General features: G+C 42.7%; 1 protein-coding gene across 2 annotated transcripts in view; it reads left to right on the forward strand.

Moving 5' to 3' along the window:
* Positions 1 to 8,018: 8,018 nt before the first annotated feature.
* The window catches only part of MPHOSPH8 (M-phase phosphoprotein 8), a 95,182-nt gene continuing 86,966 nt past the window's right edge, over positions 8,019 to 16,234 (forward strand). Inside the window, exon 1 of one of the 2 annotated variants that reach the window (XM_030200283.1) lies at positions 8,019 to 8,438. In XM_030200283.1, coding sequence (XP_030056143.1) covers positions 8,268 to 8,438 — 171 coding nt within the window. In that variant the 5' untranslated portion in view covers positions 8,019 to 8,267. The remainder of the gene's footprint in view (positions 8,439 to 16,234) is intronic. The other variant, XM_030200284.1, reaches the window with a different exon arrangement.

Below are 16,234 nucleotides of genomic sequence, written 5' to 3' on the forward strand. Positions count from 1 at the left end.
AGAACCAATACAATTCCAACTCAAGGGTAAAAAAAACTATTTTATTAGTCGAACAGACGCATATTTGCATTTTGGTGCCTGCCGCCGGAGTCAACCAATCAATCCAGGTGAGTGTGGATATTAGCATATACAAATTCATGCAGATACTTTACAAAACATATGAAAAAAAAATCCCTAAAAAAGTGTCCTTGGTAATGTAAATACCAAGAGTAAAATATTGTGCGCTGCAACTAAATTGCAGGTTCAAAAAAACATGGTCACAAGGAACAGCAATGCATTTCCAGATCTTTAACTCTCCTTTATGGCTGCCAGCAACTAGGTCAGATTGGGAAGAAACAGTTTTAGATACTATGTCTTCTGCATTGGCATCACTCAATGTGGAGGAGTGGCCTAGTGGTTAGAGCACTGGTCTTGCAATCCACAGGTGGCCGGTTCAAATCCCACTGCTGCTCCTTGTGATCTTGGACAAGTCACTTAACCCTCCATTGCCTCAGGTATAAACCTAGATTGTGAGCCTTCCTGGGACAGAGAAATATCCAGTGTACCTGAATGTGACTCACCTTGAGCTACTACTGAAAAAGGTGTGAGCGAAATAAAAATAAAATAAAAAATTTCTATTGCAAATGCTGACATATTGCATAACTTTTATAACTTTATTATCTCCTGGCATATCATGCTCATTAGCAACTTTCAAGCAGGATTGCTTTGCTGGATACTTGGGTTCTTTCATTTCTTGGTTATAATAGGATCGGATGCATAGTACACATGCAGTTATTTCAGTGGTTGTTTTCTGTCCATGAATGCATTGCTGCTGTTGCCCTTCACCAACTAAGAATGTTCTTCCTTACGTTAAAGATTACTCAGTACTGTCTGCCACTGAGTGACTCTCACCTGTGTCACATATAATTATGTTCCAATTTTTCAATCTATGGCAAAGCTAAATTGAAATGCCCATTTCCTCATACATTTTTGAGGTATTGTTCAGTATAGGTGTAACATGAATCAGCACAGTAGAAAAAATGGCGAGCATCTGCTTACAAGAGTTGTGCAGATAGTTCCTACATAGAGTTATACACTCTCCATCCAAAAATCCTGAAAAAGACAAAAGTGCATGTTATACTAAAATATTTCTTAAGCATCACAACAAACATTGTCAAATATACTTCTGCAGAACACGAGACCAAAGCATTTCCTCTCATTCTACTATCATACAGCCACATTCTGAATTGTTCAACAGGTGTACCAAGTCCACTAAGATCTCACATTAAAGTTTAAATGGAGAATTAAATTCAATTTAAACTCTACTAGGCTGATGCTCAGAACTCCAGCGCTGTAGGGAACAGTGCAGCAAAATAACTTCCCAATGCTCAACACTAATAGCATGCAAATTGTATGTGCATTGGGAAGTTAAGGAGAAGGAACATGCCTGGTGCATGTGAGCTGTGAAGCACAGCTCTTATGTGCATACTCAAACTGGAGAGCAGGGAGCTTATGTACAGAAAATAAAAATCTACAACCGCAAAAGATCTATGGAGACATTCTTCAATGGGATTTCATGGACACATTTTTCAACTTGATGCTCAAGGAAGTAGTTTTTCTGAAGTACTGCCACAATGACCAGTTTATCTTCAAAGGGGATGATTACATTTTTGTTCACCGAATTTCTGGATTTCAGAAAAGGATGATCCTTCTTTGAGAAATCCCTTTTTCAAATAACTAACATCAGCTCTGAGCTTCCAGCATTAGGGAAGGGTTTTTTTTTTTGTGCCCTGTTTTTCTGAGCATGGGAGGGAATAGCTGATGAGCTCATTTGCATTTGACTACATTTTAATACTATCTGTGGCCATCTTTCCCTCACATGTCTTCAGCACTGGTGCCCTTCGAACATCCTGCACATCCAAATGCCGGCAGTAGGTTTTTGCACTGGCCCCTAGATAAGCTAATTTTTTAAGGAAAGGATTCCAGTTAGACCATAAGTTCTCCACCCAGGCTGTACAGAACATGAAGTGAAAACAACTGTGAACAACACAAACTATGCACTGTGTTCTTCTACATATGTTGAAATGGATTAACACACACACTAGTTGTAGAAAGGGGGGGGGGGGGGGGGGGGGGAAGAGACCTCAGCAACCATTATGAAAAATAAATTTCTCTTTCAATGAAGGGTTCCTTTATCATTCATCAGTCCTCTAAAAAGCCTCTCCTATATTTATTCTGTGTTGCTTGTGATAATTGTACAAAATACTTAGAAAATGAAATCACATTCTAAAAAAAAACACTGCTTGTGATGTGTCAAAAAATGTGCCTTATATATCAAACAACAAAGTAGCAAGAGCACTTATCTGAAAAACCAGATGGGGTCACAGTGTCACTCAACAAAGCTAGCTTCCTCAGGGGTTAATTTCTTCTACACGATCTTCAAAACGAACTGTTAAGGAAGTCAGCATTTTTTGTGTGACATGGTGACCCCGTTGGGTTAAATGCTTTCTCTGCTTTAAGTTGTTTGATTTAAGGCACGTTTTTCGACACAGCCAGCACAAGGAGAAGCTGTTTTTAACAATGATTTATTTTCAAAGTATCATATACAAACAATGGTTAAAATATGATTTTAAGTTCCATGAAGCAGGGACTCTCTCCTTTATGTGTGCATACAGGGCTGCATCATATACCCTGCAGTGCTATATAACTGGGTGGTTGTAGTAATTGTATTCTCCTCGTTCTGACATCCAGTTTTTAGTCCTATCCCTATAGTTGTCAAGCATGGTCCTCAAAATACCACTTGGAATTTTGTGATAGACTGCTAGAAAGAACATTATGGTTTCAATAATGGATTATATTCTACAGCCTCTAATAGCATATTTCCATATTTTCATAATTCAGAATATCATTTAAAAGACTAAGGGGTCCTTTTACTAAGGTGCACTGAAAAATGGCTTGTGGTAGTGTAGGCACAGGTTTTGGGTGTGCGCAGAATCATTTTTCAGCGCACCTGTAAAAAAAAATGCCTTTTTTAAAGTTTTTCCCAAAAATGGACGTGTGCTAAAATCAAAAAATTGCCATGCGTCCATTTTGGGCCTGCGACCTTACCACCAGCCATTGACCTAGCGGTAACATCTCATGCGGTAACCGGGCGGTAATGACCTACGCGCGCCAAATGCCACGTGTCCGTTATGCACGGCCGAAAAATAATTTTCATTTTTGGCTGTTCATATCAGACGTGCACCAAAAATGAAATTAGTACAAGAGCCATTCGGTAGCTGGCCGGTAACTCCATTTTGGCACATGCGCAGAGCCTTACACAGCTTAATTAAAAGCCCCTAATAGACCCTACAAAAACAATGCAGTTGTATTTCTATCAGCTGTCTGGTACCAGGAAATAGAGGAGCTTTTTTCAAGTATATCAGAAGCAGGAAGCCTGCTAGGGAATCTGTGGGAAGGAGCAAAAGGAGCACTCGGAGCATAAGCCATATTGGGGAGATTGAATGAATTCTTTGCTTCGGTCCTTATGGAAGATGATGTAAGAGATCTACCCATACCACAAATAGTTTTCAGTAGCGATGATGCAGAGGAACTGAAAGAAATTTAGGTTCATTATATACAATACGCTGAAATCTGCCCAGTGTGCGGCAGCCAAAAAAGCAAACAGGATGCTAGGAATTATTATAGGAGAGGGATGTAAAATAAGACCAAAAATATTATGATGCCTCTGTATCACTCTATGGTGCGAACTCACCTTGAGTGTTATGTTCAATTCTGGTCGCTGTACCTCAAAAAAATATATAGCAGAATTAGAAAAGGTTCAAAGAACAGCAACCAAAATGACAAAGGGGATGAAACTGCTACCATATGAGGAAAGGCTATAGAGGTTAAGGCTCTTCAGCTTGGAAAAGAGATGGCAGAGGGGGGGATATGATTAATGTCTACAAAATCCTAAGTGGTGTGAAATGGGATGAGGCGAATCGATTTTTCACTCATTCATGTCTAATTTGATTTCAAATAAAATATATCCAGCATAAAACAAATTGGAGGAAATATTTTTTCACTCGAATAGTTAAGCTCTGGAACCTGTTGTCGGAGGATGTGGTAATGGCAGTTAGCGTATCTGGGTTTAAAAAAAAAAAAAAAGGTTTGGACAAGATCCTGGAGGAAACATCCATAGTCTGTTACTGGAAACTGGACATGGGGGAAGCCACTGCTTGCCCTGGAATTGGCAGCATGGAATGGTGCTAATTGGGTTTCTGCCAGGTACTTGTCACTTAATGCCAAAGTCACCCACCTGAGGTTAACCCTGCGGCCACCTACAGGGTCTGTCCCAGCACTGCCTATGCCCGCTAGCATATACTCCTACACTGGCATACCCTCCCTCCACCCACCGCACTGGGTTCCGCTTGCATTTGGGCCCCACTTGCAAGTTATTTCCCTGGTGGTTTCTAAGGACAGAGGAGCCACAATCCCAGGGGTCTCAGTTCCTAGAAAACACTCCAGACCGAGAACACAAACCATCAGGATTCTTAGTCCAGAACACCAGAGCTAATAAACTAATAGGTTTATTACCAGAAAAAAGTACATAAGTACATAAGTAGTGCCATACTGGGAAAGACCAAAGGTCCATCTAGCCCAGCATCCTGTCACCGACAGTGGCCAATCCAGGTCAAGGGCACCTGGCACGCTCCCCAAACGTAAAAACATTCCAGACAAGTTATACCTAAAAATGCGGAATTTTTCCAAGTCCATTTAATAGCGGTCTATGGACTTGTCCTTTAGGAATCTATCTAACCCTTTTTTAAACTCCGTCAAGCTAACCGCCCATACCACATTCTCCGGCAACGAATTCCAGAGTCTAATTACACGTTGGGTGAAGAAAAATTTTCTCCGATTCGTTTTAAATTTACCACACTGTAGCTTCAACTCATGCCCTCTAGTCCTAGTATTTTTGGATAGCGTGAACAGTCGCTTCACATCCACCCGATCCATTCCACTCATTATTTTATACACTTCTATCATATCTCCCCTCAGCCGTCTCTTCTCCAAGCTGAAAAGCCCTAGCCTTCTCAGCCTCTCTTCATAGGAAAGTCGTCCCATCCCCACTATCATTTTCGTCGCCCTTCGCTGTACCTTTTCCAGGAATCAACATTAAAACTAACTAAATACTGTCTTACTACCTAAGTAGTACCTGGGGAGTTCAGGAAAAATAGCTGCTTATAGGTTTTGAATAGGGTCTCAGTGCAGAGGTCTTCACTCTCCCACTCCGAGTGGAGATTTCCAGCATCATCTGGCTGGATCTTGCACTAATCAGGGCTAATCAGGGCCCAGAGCATTAGAACTGAGGGGTTTCTGGCCAATGGCACTGCAGGGGTTTCCTCTTTCCCTCAGGGAAGATAAGCTAAGAAGTAAACAGATCTCTGCTACTGCTATAATGCAAAGGTCAGACTCTACCTGCTGCCCAAACAAGGGAAATACACTGAAAATGTGATTTGTAACTATATTTATGACAAGCATAAACACACCCTGTTCCGCCACAATTGTGACCTGGATTGGCCACTGCTGGAAGCAGGATACTGGGCTAGATGGACACTGGTCTGAGCCAGTATGGCTATTCTTATGATATGCTGGCTTCATATTCAGTGTGTGTGTCTGTTAAAAAACCATAATGAATATGTATGAGAGGTATGCATGAAAATGAATATGTTAATGTGTCTAGCCCCACCCTTTGCCCTCCCCCCAATGAAATAGTCAAACTACACCCATGGAGAAGAGTGAAGATATGTACAAATTCCTCCAGTCAGATCCCTCATACCATAATTACTGCCATACTGGGACAGACCAAAGGTCCATCAAGCCCAGCATCCTGTTTCCAGCAGTGGCCAATCCAGGTCACAAGTGTGGCGAAACAGGGGATTTTTATGCTTGTCATAAATATTGTGATACAAATCATATTTTCAGTATATTTCCCTTGTGGCCAATCCAGGTCACAAATATCTGGCAAGATCCCCAAAAAAGTACAAAACATTTTATGCTGCTTATCCCAATAATAGTGGGTTTTCCCCAAGTCCAATTTAATAATGGTCTATGGACGTTTCCGACAGTGACCATAAAGGGCAAAAAAACTGTGAAACCCAGGGTGAGAGTCTAGAAATGGTATGAGGAATCTGGAGGCGCTAATAAGTGACTGAGAGTGACCATAAAGGGACAAAAGACAAATCCAAGGTGAGAGACTGTGGAAACGGGTTTGGAGAGAAAGTGCAATAGGAAGCTTGGTAAAATTAAGAGAAATAGGTTGAATGACGGGAGGAGCTGGTGAAGGAATGGGAGTCAAAGGATGATAGTCTGGGGAGACAATGAGTACAGAGGGTGGCTAAAGGGGACGAGAGAATGGGTGATGGGAAAAAGGAAGTTAAGAGGAGGAGTTAGGTGGCGAGATCTCCATTATCAATGCAGTTCTGTTTTTCTCACATCCAGCTTGTTACTGGTGGGAATGAAAATGTTCCAAGTAGTCATAAGTTCTTCGTGCTCAACTATACTTTTCTGGTTGTAATATCAGCATTTTTCCAGTACAGCAATCTGCCTTTCTGTACAGAAAGTTTCTGCCATCAGCACTTGCAGCTAGATATGAAGCTCATTGTTACAGAGTCTATAGTTGCTATGTCAGTAATAGTGGTTTCAGTGGACACCTGAGACTGGATAGAGATGTTTTCCTTTATGTATAGAAGGTGCCCTTGAGGACTTTCTAGCATGCATTTTTATAGCTACTTTACAGGTGAGGCAAGGCTGGGGTAGAGAGAGAGAGAGAGAAATAGATAGGGATAGAGATTGCAAAGCGATGCTGGGTGTGATGTGTGGAAATGGCACTCCATACAACCCTCCCCAATTAAAGAAAGCTAAAACAAAACAAAGGTAACAGAGGGATAAGGGGGATATAATTCTGAATATCTGTCATAGGTGCAGAAAAAGCAAGTCCCTGCTCTAGCTTCTTTACTCGGATACGTTTCCTTTATATTAGTTACATGGCATCAAACTAAATTTATGTGATTTTTTAAAAATAATGACAACAAACAGATAATAAAACCAACTATGATTCAGTGGTATAAAGTAGCTACACATGCACAACCCTAAACAACCCCCCCCCAACTTTATTTATCCCCACACCCAAAATAGAATAAATTTAGCACCGTCAAGTAAAACAAGCTGTTATATAACAAATCGAATGACACGAAGATAAGCAAAAACACGAAGATCATCCCACTCCTCTCCCCCATTCCCTCAGAATCAAAAAATGCTGGTAAAGGTTGAACTACCAATCTGCAAATGAAATCAGCAGAATGCAGAACGGCCCTTGTTCTGGAAATGGGACTTGATATACCGCCTGAGTTTTTTGCAACTACATTCAAAGCGGTTTACATATATTCAGGTACTTATTTTGTACCAGGGGCAATAAGTGACTTGCCCAGAGTCACAAGGAGCTGCAGAGGAAAGCAACTCAGTTCCCCAGGATCAAGGTCCACTGCACTAAGTGGCTACTCCTCCACTCCACTTATAGCCCCTCTCCAAAACAGAAGTTCATCCTATGGTACCCAGTAACCCCCGCTCCCGAGGAAAGAAAAGCACGATGCCGTTAAAGTGAGTTCAGAATAAAACTAGGATCGGTTTCTGACTTCCGCAAACTCTTTAACAAGACATACCACAAAGATCAACAAATGTGAACTCCTCCATATATATCCAGAATTGTCTTACAACATTTGCTTGTTATACTACTATTATGCTTTATCATTATCATGTTTCCCAAGATCCTTCTGTAACACTAAATGTCTATTTTCTTTTACATTTCCACCATTCATGATGTATTGTAAGCCACATTGAATCTGCAAAGAGGTGGGAAAATGTGGGATACAAATGCAATAAATAAATATATGAGTCCCAGACAGATAAAAGCTCATATAAATACGATATTTTTGCATAATTCCCCACAGTGGTCTAGAGAGAAAGTTAACTCACCGCAACATCCAACCAGAAAATAAACGCAAAAGGCGGTTCTATTAAACCTCCTTTGCTGGGATCGCTCAGTTCCCGCCCTCTTCGCCTGGCTGACGGACTCCTCCTGACTTCCGTGCTTCGTCCAATGAGATGACACTTCACCGGTGCTCCCTTAGGGCGTAAGCGAAGTGACCCTTGCCCCGACGAGCTGGCGCAGCTGCTGATTGGTGCAGGCGTCGCTGGCGACGGACGTTGCGGTGGTTCTAGTTGTATTGTGTTGTCTTAGTCCGAGCATCATGGCGGCGCTTCCTGCAGATGAAACCGCGGGAAGCAGTGGAGCCGAGGATGCGCCTCAGGTCCCGGTAGAGGCAGGGTTGAAAGCAGAGCCGGCAGACAGCGAGCAGGATGTGGACGATGAAGAAGATGTCTATGAGGTGGAGAAGATTATCGACTTCAAAACGGAAGGGGTAAGTGCACTGCAGACTGTATGGAAGGGCCCTGGCTTATACACTGCCGAGCTTAAGTCGTTGCAGTAGAAGAATTTGACAGCTCCTTTTGCACGCTTTGGTTAAGGAGGATGATGATGGCTGCCCCGGATCTCGCCGTGATGGAGTTGTTCAGGAGTCAGGAGAACATGCTGGGCTGCTTGTTAATGCCCGGAAGAGGGCGGGCACCAGGTGCTTGTTTCGTCTTCACCACTCCTCTCCGTATATACGTGAGGCTGCGGGAAGTAGTGCCGAGACTTGAGACTGTAAGGCGCTGATCTTCCTGTGCATTGTTTTCCATGCTTTACGTCCTGGGGAATTTCTTCCACCCAAATTTAAAAATGATCAAAATTGTGATTATGCTGCAAGTGGCTACTTAAGTTTGCTTAAGTTGTGTTTGCTGTAAGTTTTTTTTATATAATATTTTAAATATACACCACTGAATTGAGTTGATTTATATCTAAACTAGCAATAAATATAAACTATTCCTGGGGAAATCTCGACCAATAGTTTATCCCAACACAGCATCAGCTATTTGAGAGCTTGGGGACTGGGTTAAAGATTGGTTCGCTTGGCTCCTCCTATTAAAAAAAGGTGTTCTGTCTCCCCTCCTTATAGAATTTGCACATACGTCTGCACTTACCCTGCAGAACTCTATACCTGGAGCAGGAAACAGAAAAGTAATCAACCCCCCACCCCGCTTAGGTTGTGTTTTCACTACCAAAGTGCACCAAGAAATGGGCCTTTCCTGCACATTAAGCCCATTTCTAGCATGGCTGACTAATGTTAGCATTAGGGCACAGCCATTTAGAAAAATTACCATGGAACCACTTACCACCTCCTGTTTAGGTGGTGTTAAGGACTCCCATATTATGGACATGCTAATCAGTTAGTGCTTCAGTAAAGTGCACGTACTAGCTGATTAGTACATCCACATCCGTTCTCTGCCCTTGACACAATCTCTCCAAAAATACAAAAAAAAAATAATTACCACATGTGCAGATGACAAAACTAACAATGCTTTAGCATGTCCTGCATTAGGCCATTTCTGCTGTATTGGGTGTGTGTTAGCACCTAACACAGCTTAGTAAAAGGACACCTATGTGATGGGGGAGGGGGAGACTGTAAGTTGGAGGGTTTGTGCCATAGAGGGGGAAAGAGTAAGTGGAGCAGGGGAACTGCAGAAAGGGGGAAGGTAGATTCTTAGGAACAGAAAGAACTACAGAAAGCAGAGAGTGTGCTGAATGAAAGGGAAATGGGACTTGATATAATGCCTTTCTGAGGTTTTTGCATCTACATTCAAAGCGGTTTACATATATTCAGGTACTTATTTTGTACCAGGGGCAATGGAGGGTTAAGTGACTTGCCCAGAGTCACAAGGAGCTGCAGTGGGAATTGAACTCAGTTCCCCAGGATCAAAGTCCACTGCACTGACCTTGGGAAATGGGAAGAGAGAGAAAGATGGCACTTGTCTGTACTGGAGAAATAAACAGAGAAAACTGGGGGGGGGGGGCAGATCAAGTTAAGCTGGAGCAAGAGGGGGGAGAGTACAGTGATGTTGCTGAGAAGGAAAGAAACTGGTCAGATCTTATTTATGATGGGGAAATTCTTCACAACAAATTCACAAATAAGAATGTGCACTTTTTTGTTTTTTTAGATTTCCCCCATGAGTAAATAAAACAGTACTTGAGCATTCTTAAGAGTGTACTCAGAAACTTGAACAGATTACAATAGCGATAATGTACTGACATTTTAATGAACAAAAAATATTTCTGGAACCAAGTACCTCAGACACTTAAGCCAATTATTTCTGAGGGAATTTTGCACAATTACACTATACTGATTTTTTTTATTTTACAGAAGTCAGGAATAGGAATGTTGCAGTTCATGATCAGCAGGAAGCTGTACAGTTCACTAGTGATACATGTTTCACCCCCAATTCGTTTGCAGTAATCAGAGCAAGAGGAGGAGATATGACTGCGTTTTGATACACATCCTGGGCTACCCTGGCCCTGACTGCTGACGAGCTGCATAGGACGTTGTACAGTGCACAATTCAAATTACCAGTAAGGCCCAGGCATCAAAGGAGGAGGATGCAGTCTGATGTGCAACTGCTCTTTTCCTTTTTGCTGAATTTAGTACAAGAAGGAAGGGGAGGGGAAGCTACCGCAACAGAGATGGAGAAAGAGGGTCAACTAGCAAAAGAAAGAGAGCGGGATGGGGTTGTCTAGGAAGGAGCTCTACGGTTCAAATACTATAGTCCATGAGTGGTAGAGAATGAAGACATAGCTTGACATGCAGCTCTTTTCCTCTTCACTGACTTTTACAGTGTAGGCTCTGGGGGTAAGGCAATATTAGAAGCAGTTTGTTCTGTGGAAGGGGGTCCCGCGGGAGGGTAGGAAAAGAGGGGTTAAGCTCGGGAAGTAGGGAGAGAATCATAAGAAACACCACTGCCTTGTGGTCTCTGCAGAATTCTGCACAGAAGGGGAATGGTGTGCATAATGGTGCAGATCTCCCCCAGAAGTGAATAGAGTAGGTCCTTCCTTAGGATCTCCAGCTCAAAAATCTAGATGCTAGATTTGGAACAACTGGAATTTGTATTCATTTATGCACATTTATAAATTGCACATTTGTACTGTACAATTCTTAAATAAGCAAGTGAACCTCTCTTTTTCATTTCCTAATTTAAATTTGGAGGAAAAAGACTTCAGACGCTCAACATTCTCTGTTGAAATCAAATTAACAGTGAATGGTTGAATGCTTTGTATCCACTATTACAGAAATTTCTTCCCGATGTGGATACATTCATAATGTACGCAAGATGATGCATAGCAAGTTATTTAGCACAGTAGCAGGAAAGGAGCAGATGAGAGGCAGCTTCTCTCCCCTTCACCCACCCACCTACTGCCTACCATCTGGCAATGGAGAGAGGCTTTAGGCTGTGGTTGCTGGGGCAATGGGAGAGAAGCCAAAGCTGCAGTTGCCAAGAGTGGGTGGAACAGTGCACCCATCCACCCACCTCCAAAAGCTTCAGCTTTAGCCTCTCTCCATTGCCCACATGCCCCCAGCAGGTGCAGTTTTAACCCCTCCCCACTGCTAGTCTCATCTACTCCCAGCAAACACAGCCACTCTTCATCACATGGTTGTGGAAGGAGGTAGATATGGGGGAAGCCACTGCTTTCCCTAAGATCAGTAGTATGGAATCTTGCTACTATTTGGGATTCTACCAGGTAATTGTGACCTGGATTGGCCACTGCTGGATTGGCCAATACTGGGATACTGGCCCAGATGGACCATTGGTCTGACCCAATATGGCTCTTCATATGTTCTTACCTACCCAGCCAACCCAGCAGCAGCAGCTTTGGCTCACGTCCTCATCCACAGCAGTAGCCTCTGAATCTCTCCTCTATCCCCCAAAACAGTAGCTTCTCTCAACTCTTATCCACCCCCCCCCCCAAAAAAAAAAAAAAAAACCAAAAAAAAAAACTAGATTCTTAAAAAATTTTAATTGATCCTACCAGCAGCACTGCTGGTGAATTGCATTTTCAGCAACAATGCTCCTTAAGGGCTACTTCTGTGGTTGCTAATGCTTCAACTATCCTCCTGATCAAGGTGGCTCCATGTAGGCTGCCTCTCCAAGGGGGTACCCCCAAATTTCTCTCTTCACCTCCCCCCCCATGCTTAAAAAACAATGTACATTCTAGAAAGAAGACAAAGCAAACAGGACTTCTACAATCTACACACTAGCAGAATACTGCATCTTGCCTGTGCATGCAAAACACAGATCCTCAACAAATATGAAACCAGAAACCACAGACCAGTAATAGCGATATGAAGGCAAAAAACTGAACTGGAAACCTCAAGGCGTTAGACTGCATCTATAGCAATACTAAACAGAAATGGAAATGCAAGGTATCAGAGATCCACATTTTCCAAAGCAGCTCAAAAAAAAAACAACAAAAAAGGGAAAACTTGCACAGAGAGTAATGGAGCACACTCAAGAGTGGAAGTTACCAAAACACTAGTTTCAAATAGACCAGTGAAAACTGATTAAAAGGTGTATTCTTCAAATACAGCAAATAGAGAAATCCATACTGTTATGAAGAAACAATTCCCCCCCCCCCCCCCCTGTTTACTAAACCTCGCTAGCGGCTGCTGCACTGCAATGCTGACACAACCCATTCAGAGTGAATGAGCTGTGTCGTCATTAGTGCACAGGAGCTGCTAGCGCGACTTAGTAAGTGGGAGAGTATGAGGAGATGCTGTCAACTTGCAAGAAACAAGTGACTTTATTCCAACCAGCATAACATAACTTAACTTAAGAACAAGTTCCAATCTGACACGGCCATGTTTCGGCAACAATGATGCCTGCATCAGGCGTCAACAATGTTTCTGAAATAATATATTTACATATCAAGTCTAAGCGTTAGTAAAATGGAAAGCAGCAACCAATCACATAGAAATCAAATAAAAAATAAATAAAAATATAAAAGCATAACTAGTTCATCATTAAAACCATATAGAGGGGCATAATCGAATGCGAACACCCATCTCCATGGGCGTCTGTCTCCAAGAACGGGTACGTGAAGGGGCGGGACAGACCGTATTTTCAAAAAAGATGGGCGTCCATCATGTTTTTCGATAATACGGTTTGTGCCGGGCAAATGCATCAGATTTGTACGGATTTGAGCTGGGCGGTTTCATTTTTCAGCGATAATGCAAACCGAAGGCGCCCATTTCAAAAACGAACAAATCCAAGGCATGTGGTCGTGGGAGGGGCCAGGATTTGTAGTGCATTGGTCCCCCCTATGCCAGGACACCAACCGGGCACCCTAGGGGGCACTTGTAACAATTAAAAAAAAAAAAAAAAGTAAAATACCTCCCAAGTCCATAGCTCCCTTCCCTTGGGTTCTGAGTCCCCAAATTCCCCCCCCCCCACACAACTCTACACCATTACCATAGCACTTATGGCTGAAGGGGGGCACCTAGATGTGGGTTTTGGGGGCGGTTTGGTGCGCTCCCATTTACCAACACAAGTGTAACAGGTGGGGGGTGGGGGATGGGCCTGGGTCCACCTGGCTGAAGTCCACTGCACCCACTAACAACTGCTCCAGGGACCTGCATACTGCTGTGATGGAGCTGGGTATGGCATTTGAGGCTGGCATACAGGCTGGCCAAAAAAGTTGTTAAAGTTGGGGGTTTTTTGGTGGGAGGGGGTTAGTGACCACTGGGGGAGTCAGGGGTGGTCATCCCCGATTCCCTCCGGTGGTCATCTGGTCATTTAGGACACTTTTTTGGGACTTGTTTGTGAAAAAAAAGGGTCCCAAAAAAGTGACCTAAATTCTCGCTAAAAACGCCCATTTTTTTCGATTATCGGCCAAAGGCGCCCATCTCTACTCGGCTGATAAACACGCCCCAGTCCCGCCTTCACCACGCCTCCGACATGCCCCCGTCAACTTTGTCCGTTCCCGAGACAGATTGCAGTTGGAGGCACCCAAAATTGGCTTTCGATTATACCGATTTGGGCGCCCACGAGAGAAAGGTGCCAGTCTCCCGATTTGGGTCGGAATATGGGTGCCTTTCTCTTTCGAAAATGAGCTGGATAGTGGTAATTGCATCTTAATAAATCATAAAATATTGCAAAAACAGGCAGTTAGATACTAAAGACTGCTCTAATGTGAATACCAAAGTATGATTAGAAATAAATAAAAATGTGACGGTATAAAAAAACATCATGAGTGATAATAGCTTAAACGAAAGATATGCTTTATGACAAGGCAGTGAAATATATAGGGTCCTGTTTACTAAGTTGCGCTGTAGGTTCCCTTTGCAGTTTTAGCATGCGCTAATGCTAAAGACACCCTATATTTCTACATCTGTTCATTCTGGCTAGGTGGACGGTAGTACTTCTTATTACTATCCTTTTTCCCTTTACACATGGAATTTCAATCCATAGGGATTCCAAGATGTGTTTTGTTTCCTGCAGAATTTTCAATTTGATTCAATTTGATTCCTTAACATACAGAGCTACCCCTCCACCAATTCGATCCATTCTGTCACTACGTTGTAATTTGTACCCTGCTTATCCTCCTTCCACCTGATCTCAGAGATGCTTATTATATCTAATTTTTCATTTAGTGCAATATATTCTAACTCTCCCATCTTATTTCTTAGACTTCTGGCATTCGCATATAAACATTTAAAACTATGTTGTTACTATTTACATCTTGCTCGGCAGTTGTCAATATTAATTTGCAATCTTTTGTCTGCTTTTTATTTAAAGACACCTGGAGGCATATTTTCAAAGCACTTAGCCTTTCAAAGTTCCATAGAAACCTATGGAACTTTGGAAGGCTAAGTGCTTTGAAAATATGCCTCCTGGTCTACTATGGTCTCTTTTGCAACCTCGCTATTGGGATACCCTATCTCCCCTGTTTTGGTGATATCTTTAAAAGATACTTTTTGAATGACCGTCAGCCTTCCCTCCCCCCCCCCCCCCCAAGGTTCTAGTTTACAAGCTGCTCTATCTCCTTTTTAAATGACAATGCCAAAATCCTGGTTCCACCCTGGTTAAGGTGGAGCCCATCCTTCCGGAATAGGCTCCCCCTTCCCCTCAATGTTGCCCAGTTCCTTACAAATCTAAAACCCTTCTCCCTGCACCATTGTCTCATCCATGCATTGAAATTCCGGTGCTCTGCCTGTCTCTTGGGCCCTGCACACGGAATGGGTAGCAATTCGGAAACTACTACCATAGAGGTTCTGGGTTTGAGTTTTCTACCTAACAACCTAAATTTGGCTTCCAGAATCTCCCTCTCACATTTTCATATGTCATTGGTACCCATATTTACCAAGATGTCCGGCTCCTCCCCAGCACTATCTAAAATCCTATCTAGGTGACACATAAGGTCCAGCACCTTTGCACCAAGCAGGTAAGTGATCAGGTGATACGTCCATCAGCCTCCCAAATTTCTACATGCCTAATAATTGAATCACCAACAGCCGTTCTAACCCTTCCCTCCTGGGCAGAAGCTCTTGAGACACATCCTCAGCGTGAGAGGATATTGCATCCTGTGGTGGGCTGGTCCTGGCTACAGGATTGCTTCCAGCTGTACTAGGGTGATGCTCTTCTTTTAGAAGACCTCCCTCCCCCAAGGAAGCACAGGGGCTGCCAGACTGGAGGTGGGACTTCTCTACAATGTCCCTGTAGGTCTCCTCTGTGTACCTTTCTGTCTTCCTTACCTCCTCCATGTCTGGTACTCTAGCCTTGAGAGAAATGTTGAAATGTGTTCTGTGCTCTGCTGTTCTTAAGAGTTAATACAAGAGAAATAATGTGGAATCTAAACATTTGTGATGAGAGGAATTTTCCCTGCTTGGCCAAATTTTGCCTAGTTTATGCGGTGTTTCCACATGATATATCCATAGCTGACAAATCCTGAAGCTATATTTTGATAAGAGCAACATGTTGTAAAGTAGTTATTTTAACTTGAAAATCAGAGTTGTTATGTGGTGACAGGGAGATGCCAAAGCTCAACCCTGCTTGAAGTAGAAAATATAGTTTACATGCTTGTTGAGCTGCTTTGATATCCCATAATATAGTGAGTCAAACGAAAAGGATACAGGGGCATAGCATCATATTTATTTAAGGAAAATGAGGATAAAATCATTATCCTAGATCAGTGATTTATAAACCTGCGAGTACCCCATTCATTTGGGGTTTTCAGGATATCTGCAATGTACATTCATGACATTGATGATATTGATTTACATACACTGGCTCC

This window comes from Microcaecilia unicolor, chromosome 4, assembly GCF_901765095.1.
Source record: "Microcaecilia unicolor chromosome 4, aMicUni1.1, whole genome shotgun sequence".
Taxonomy (NCBI): domain Eukaryota; kingdom Metazoa; phylum Chordata; class Amphibia; order Gymnophiona; family Siphonopidae; genus Microcaecilia; species Microcaecilia unicolor.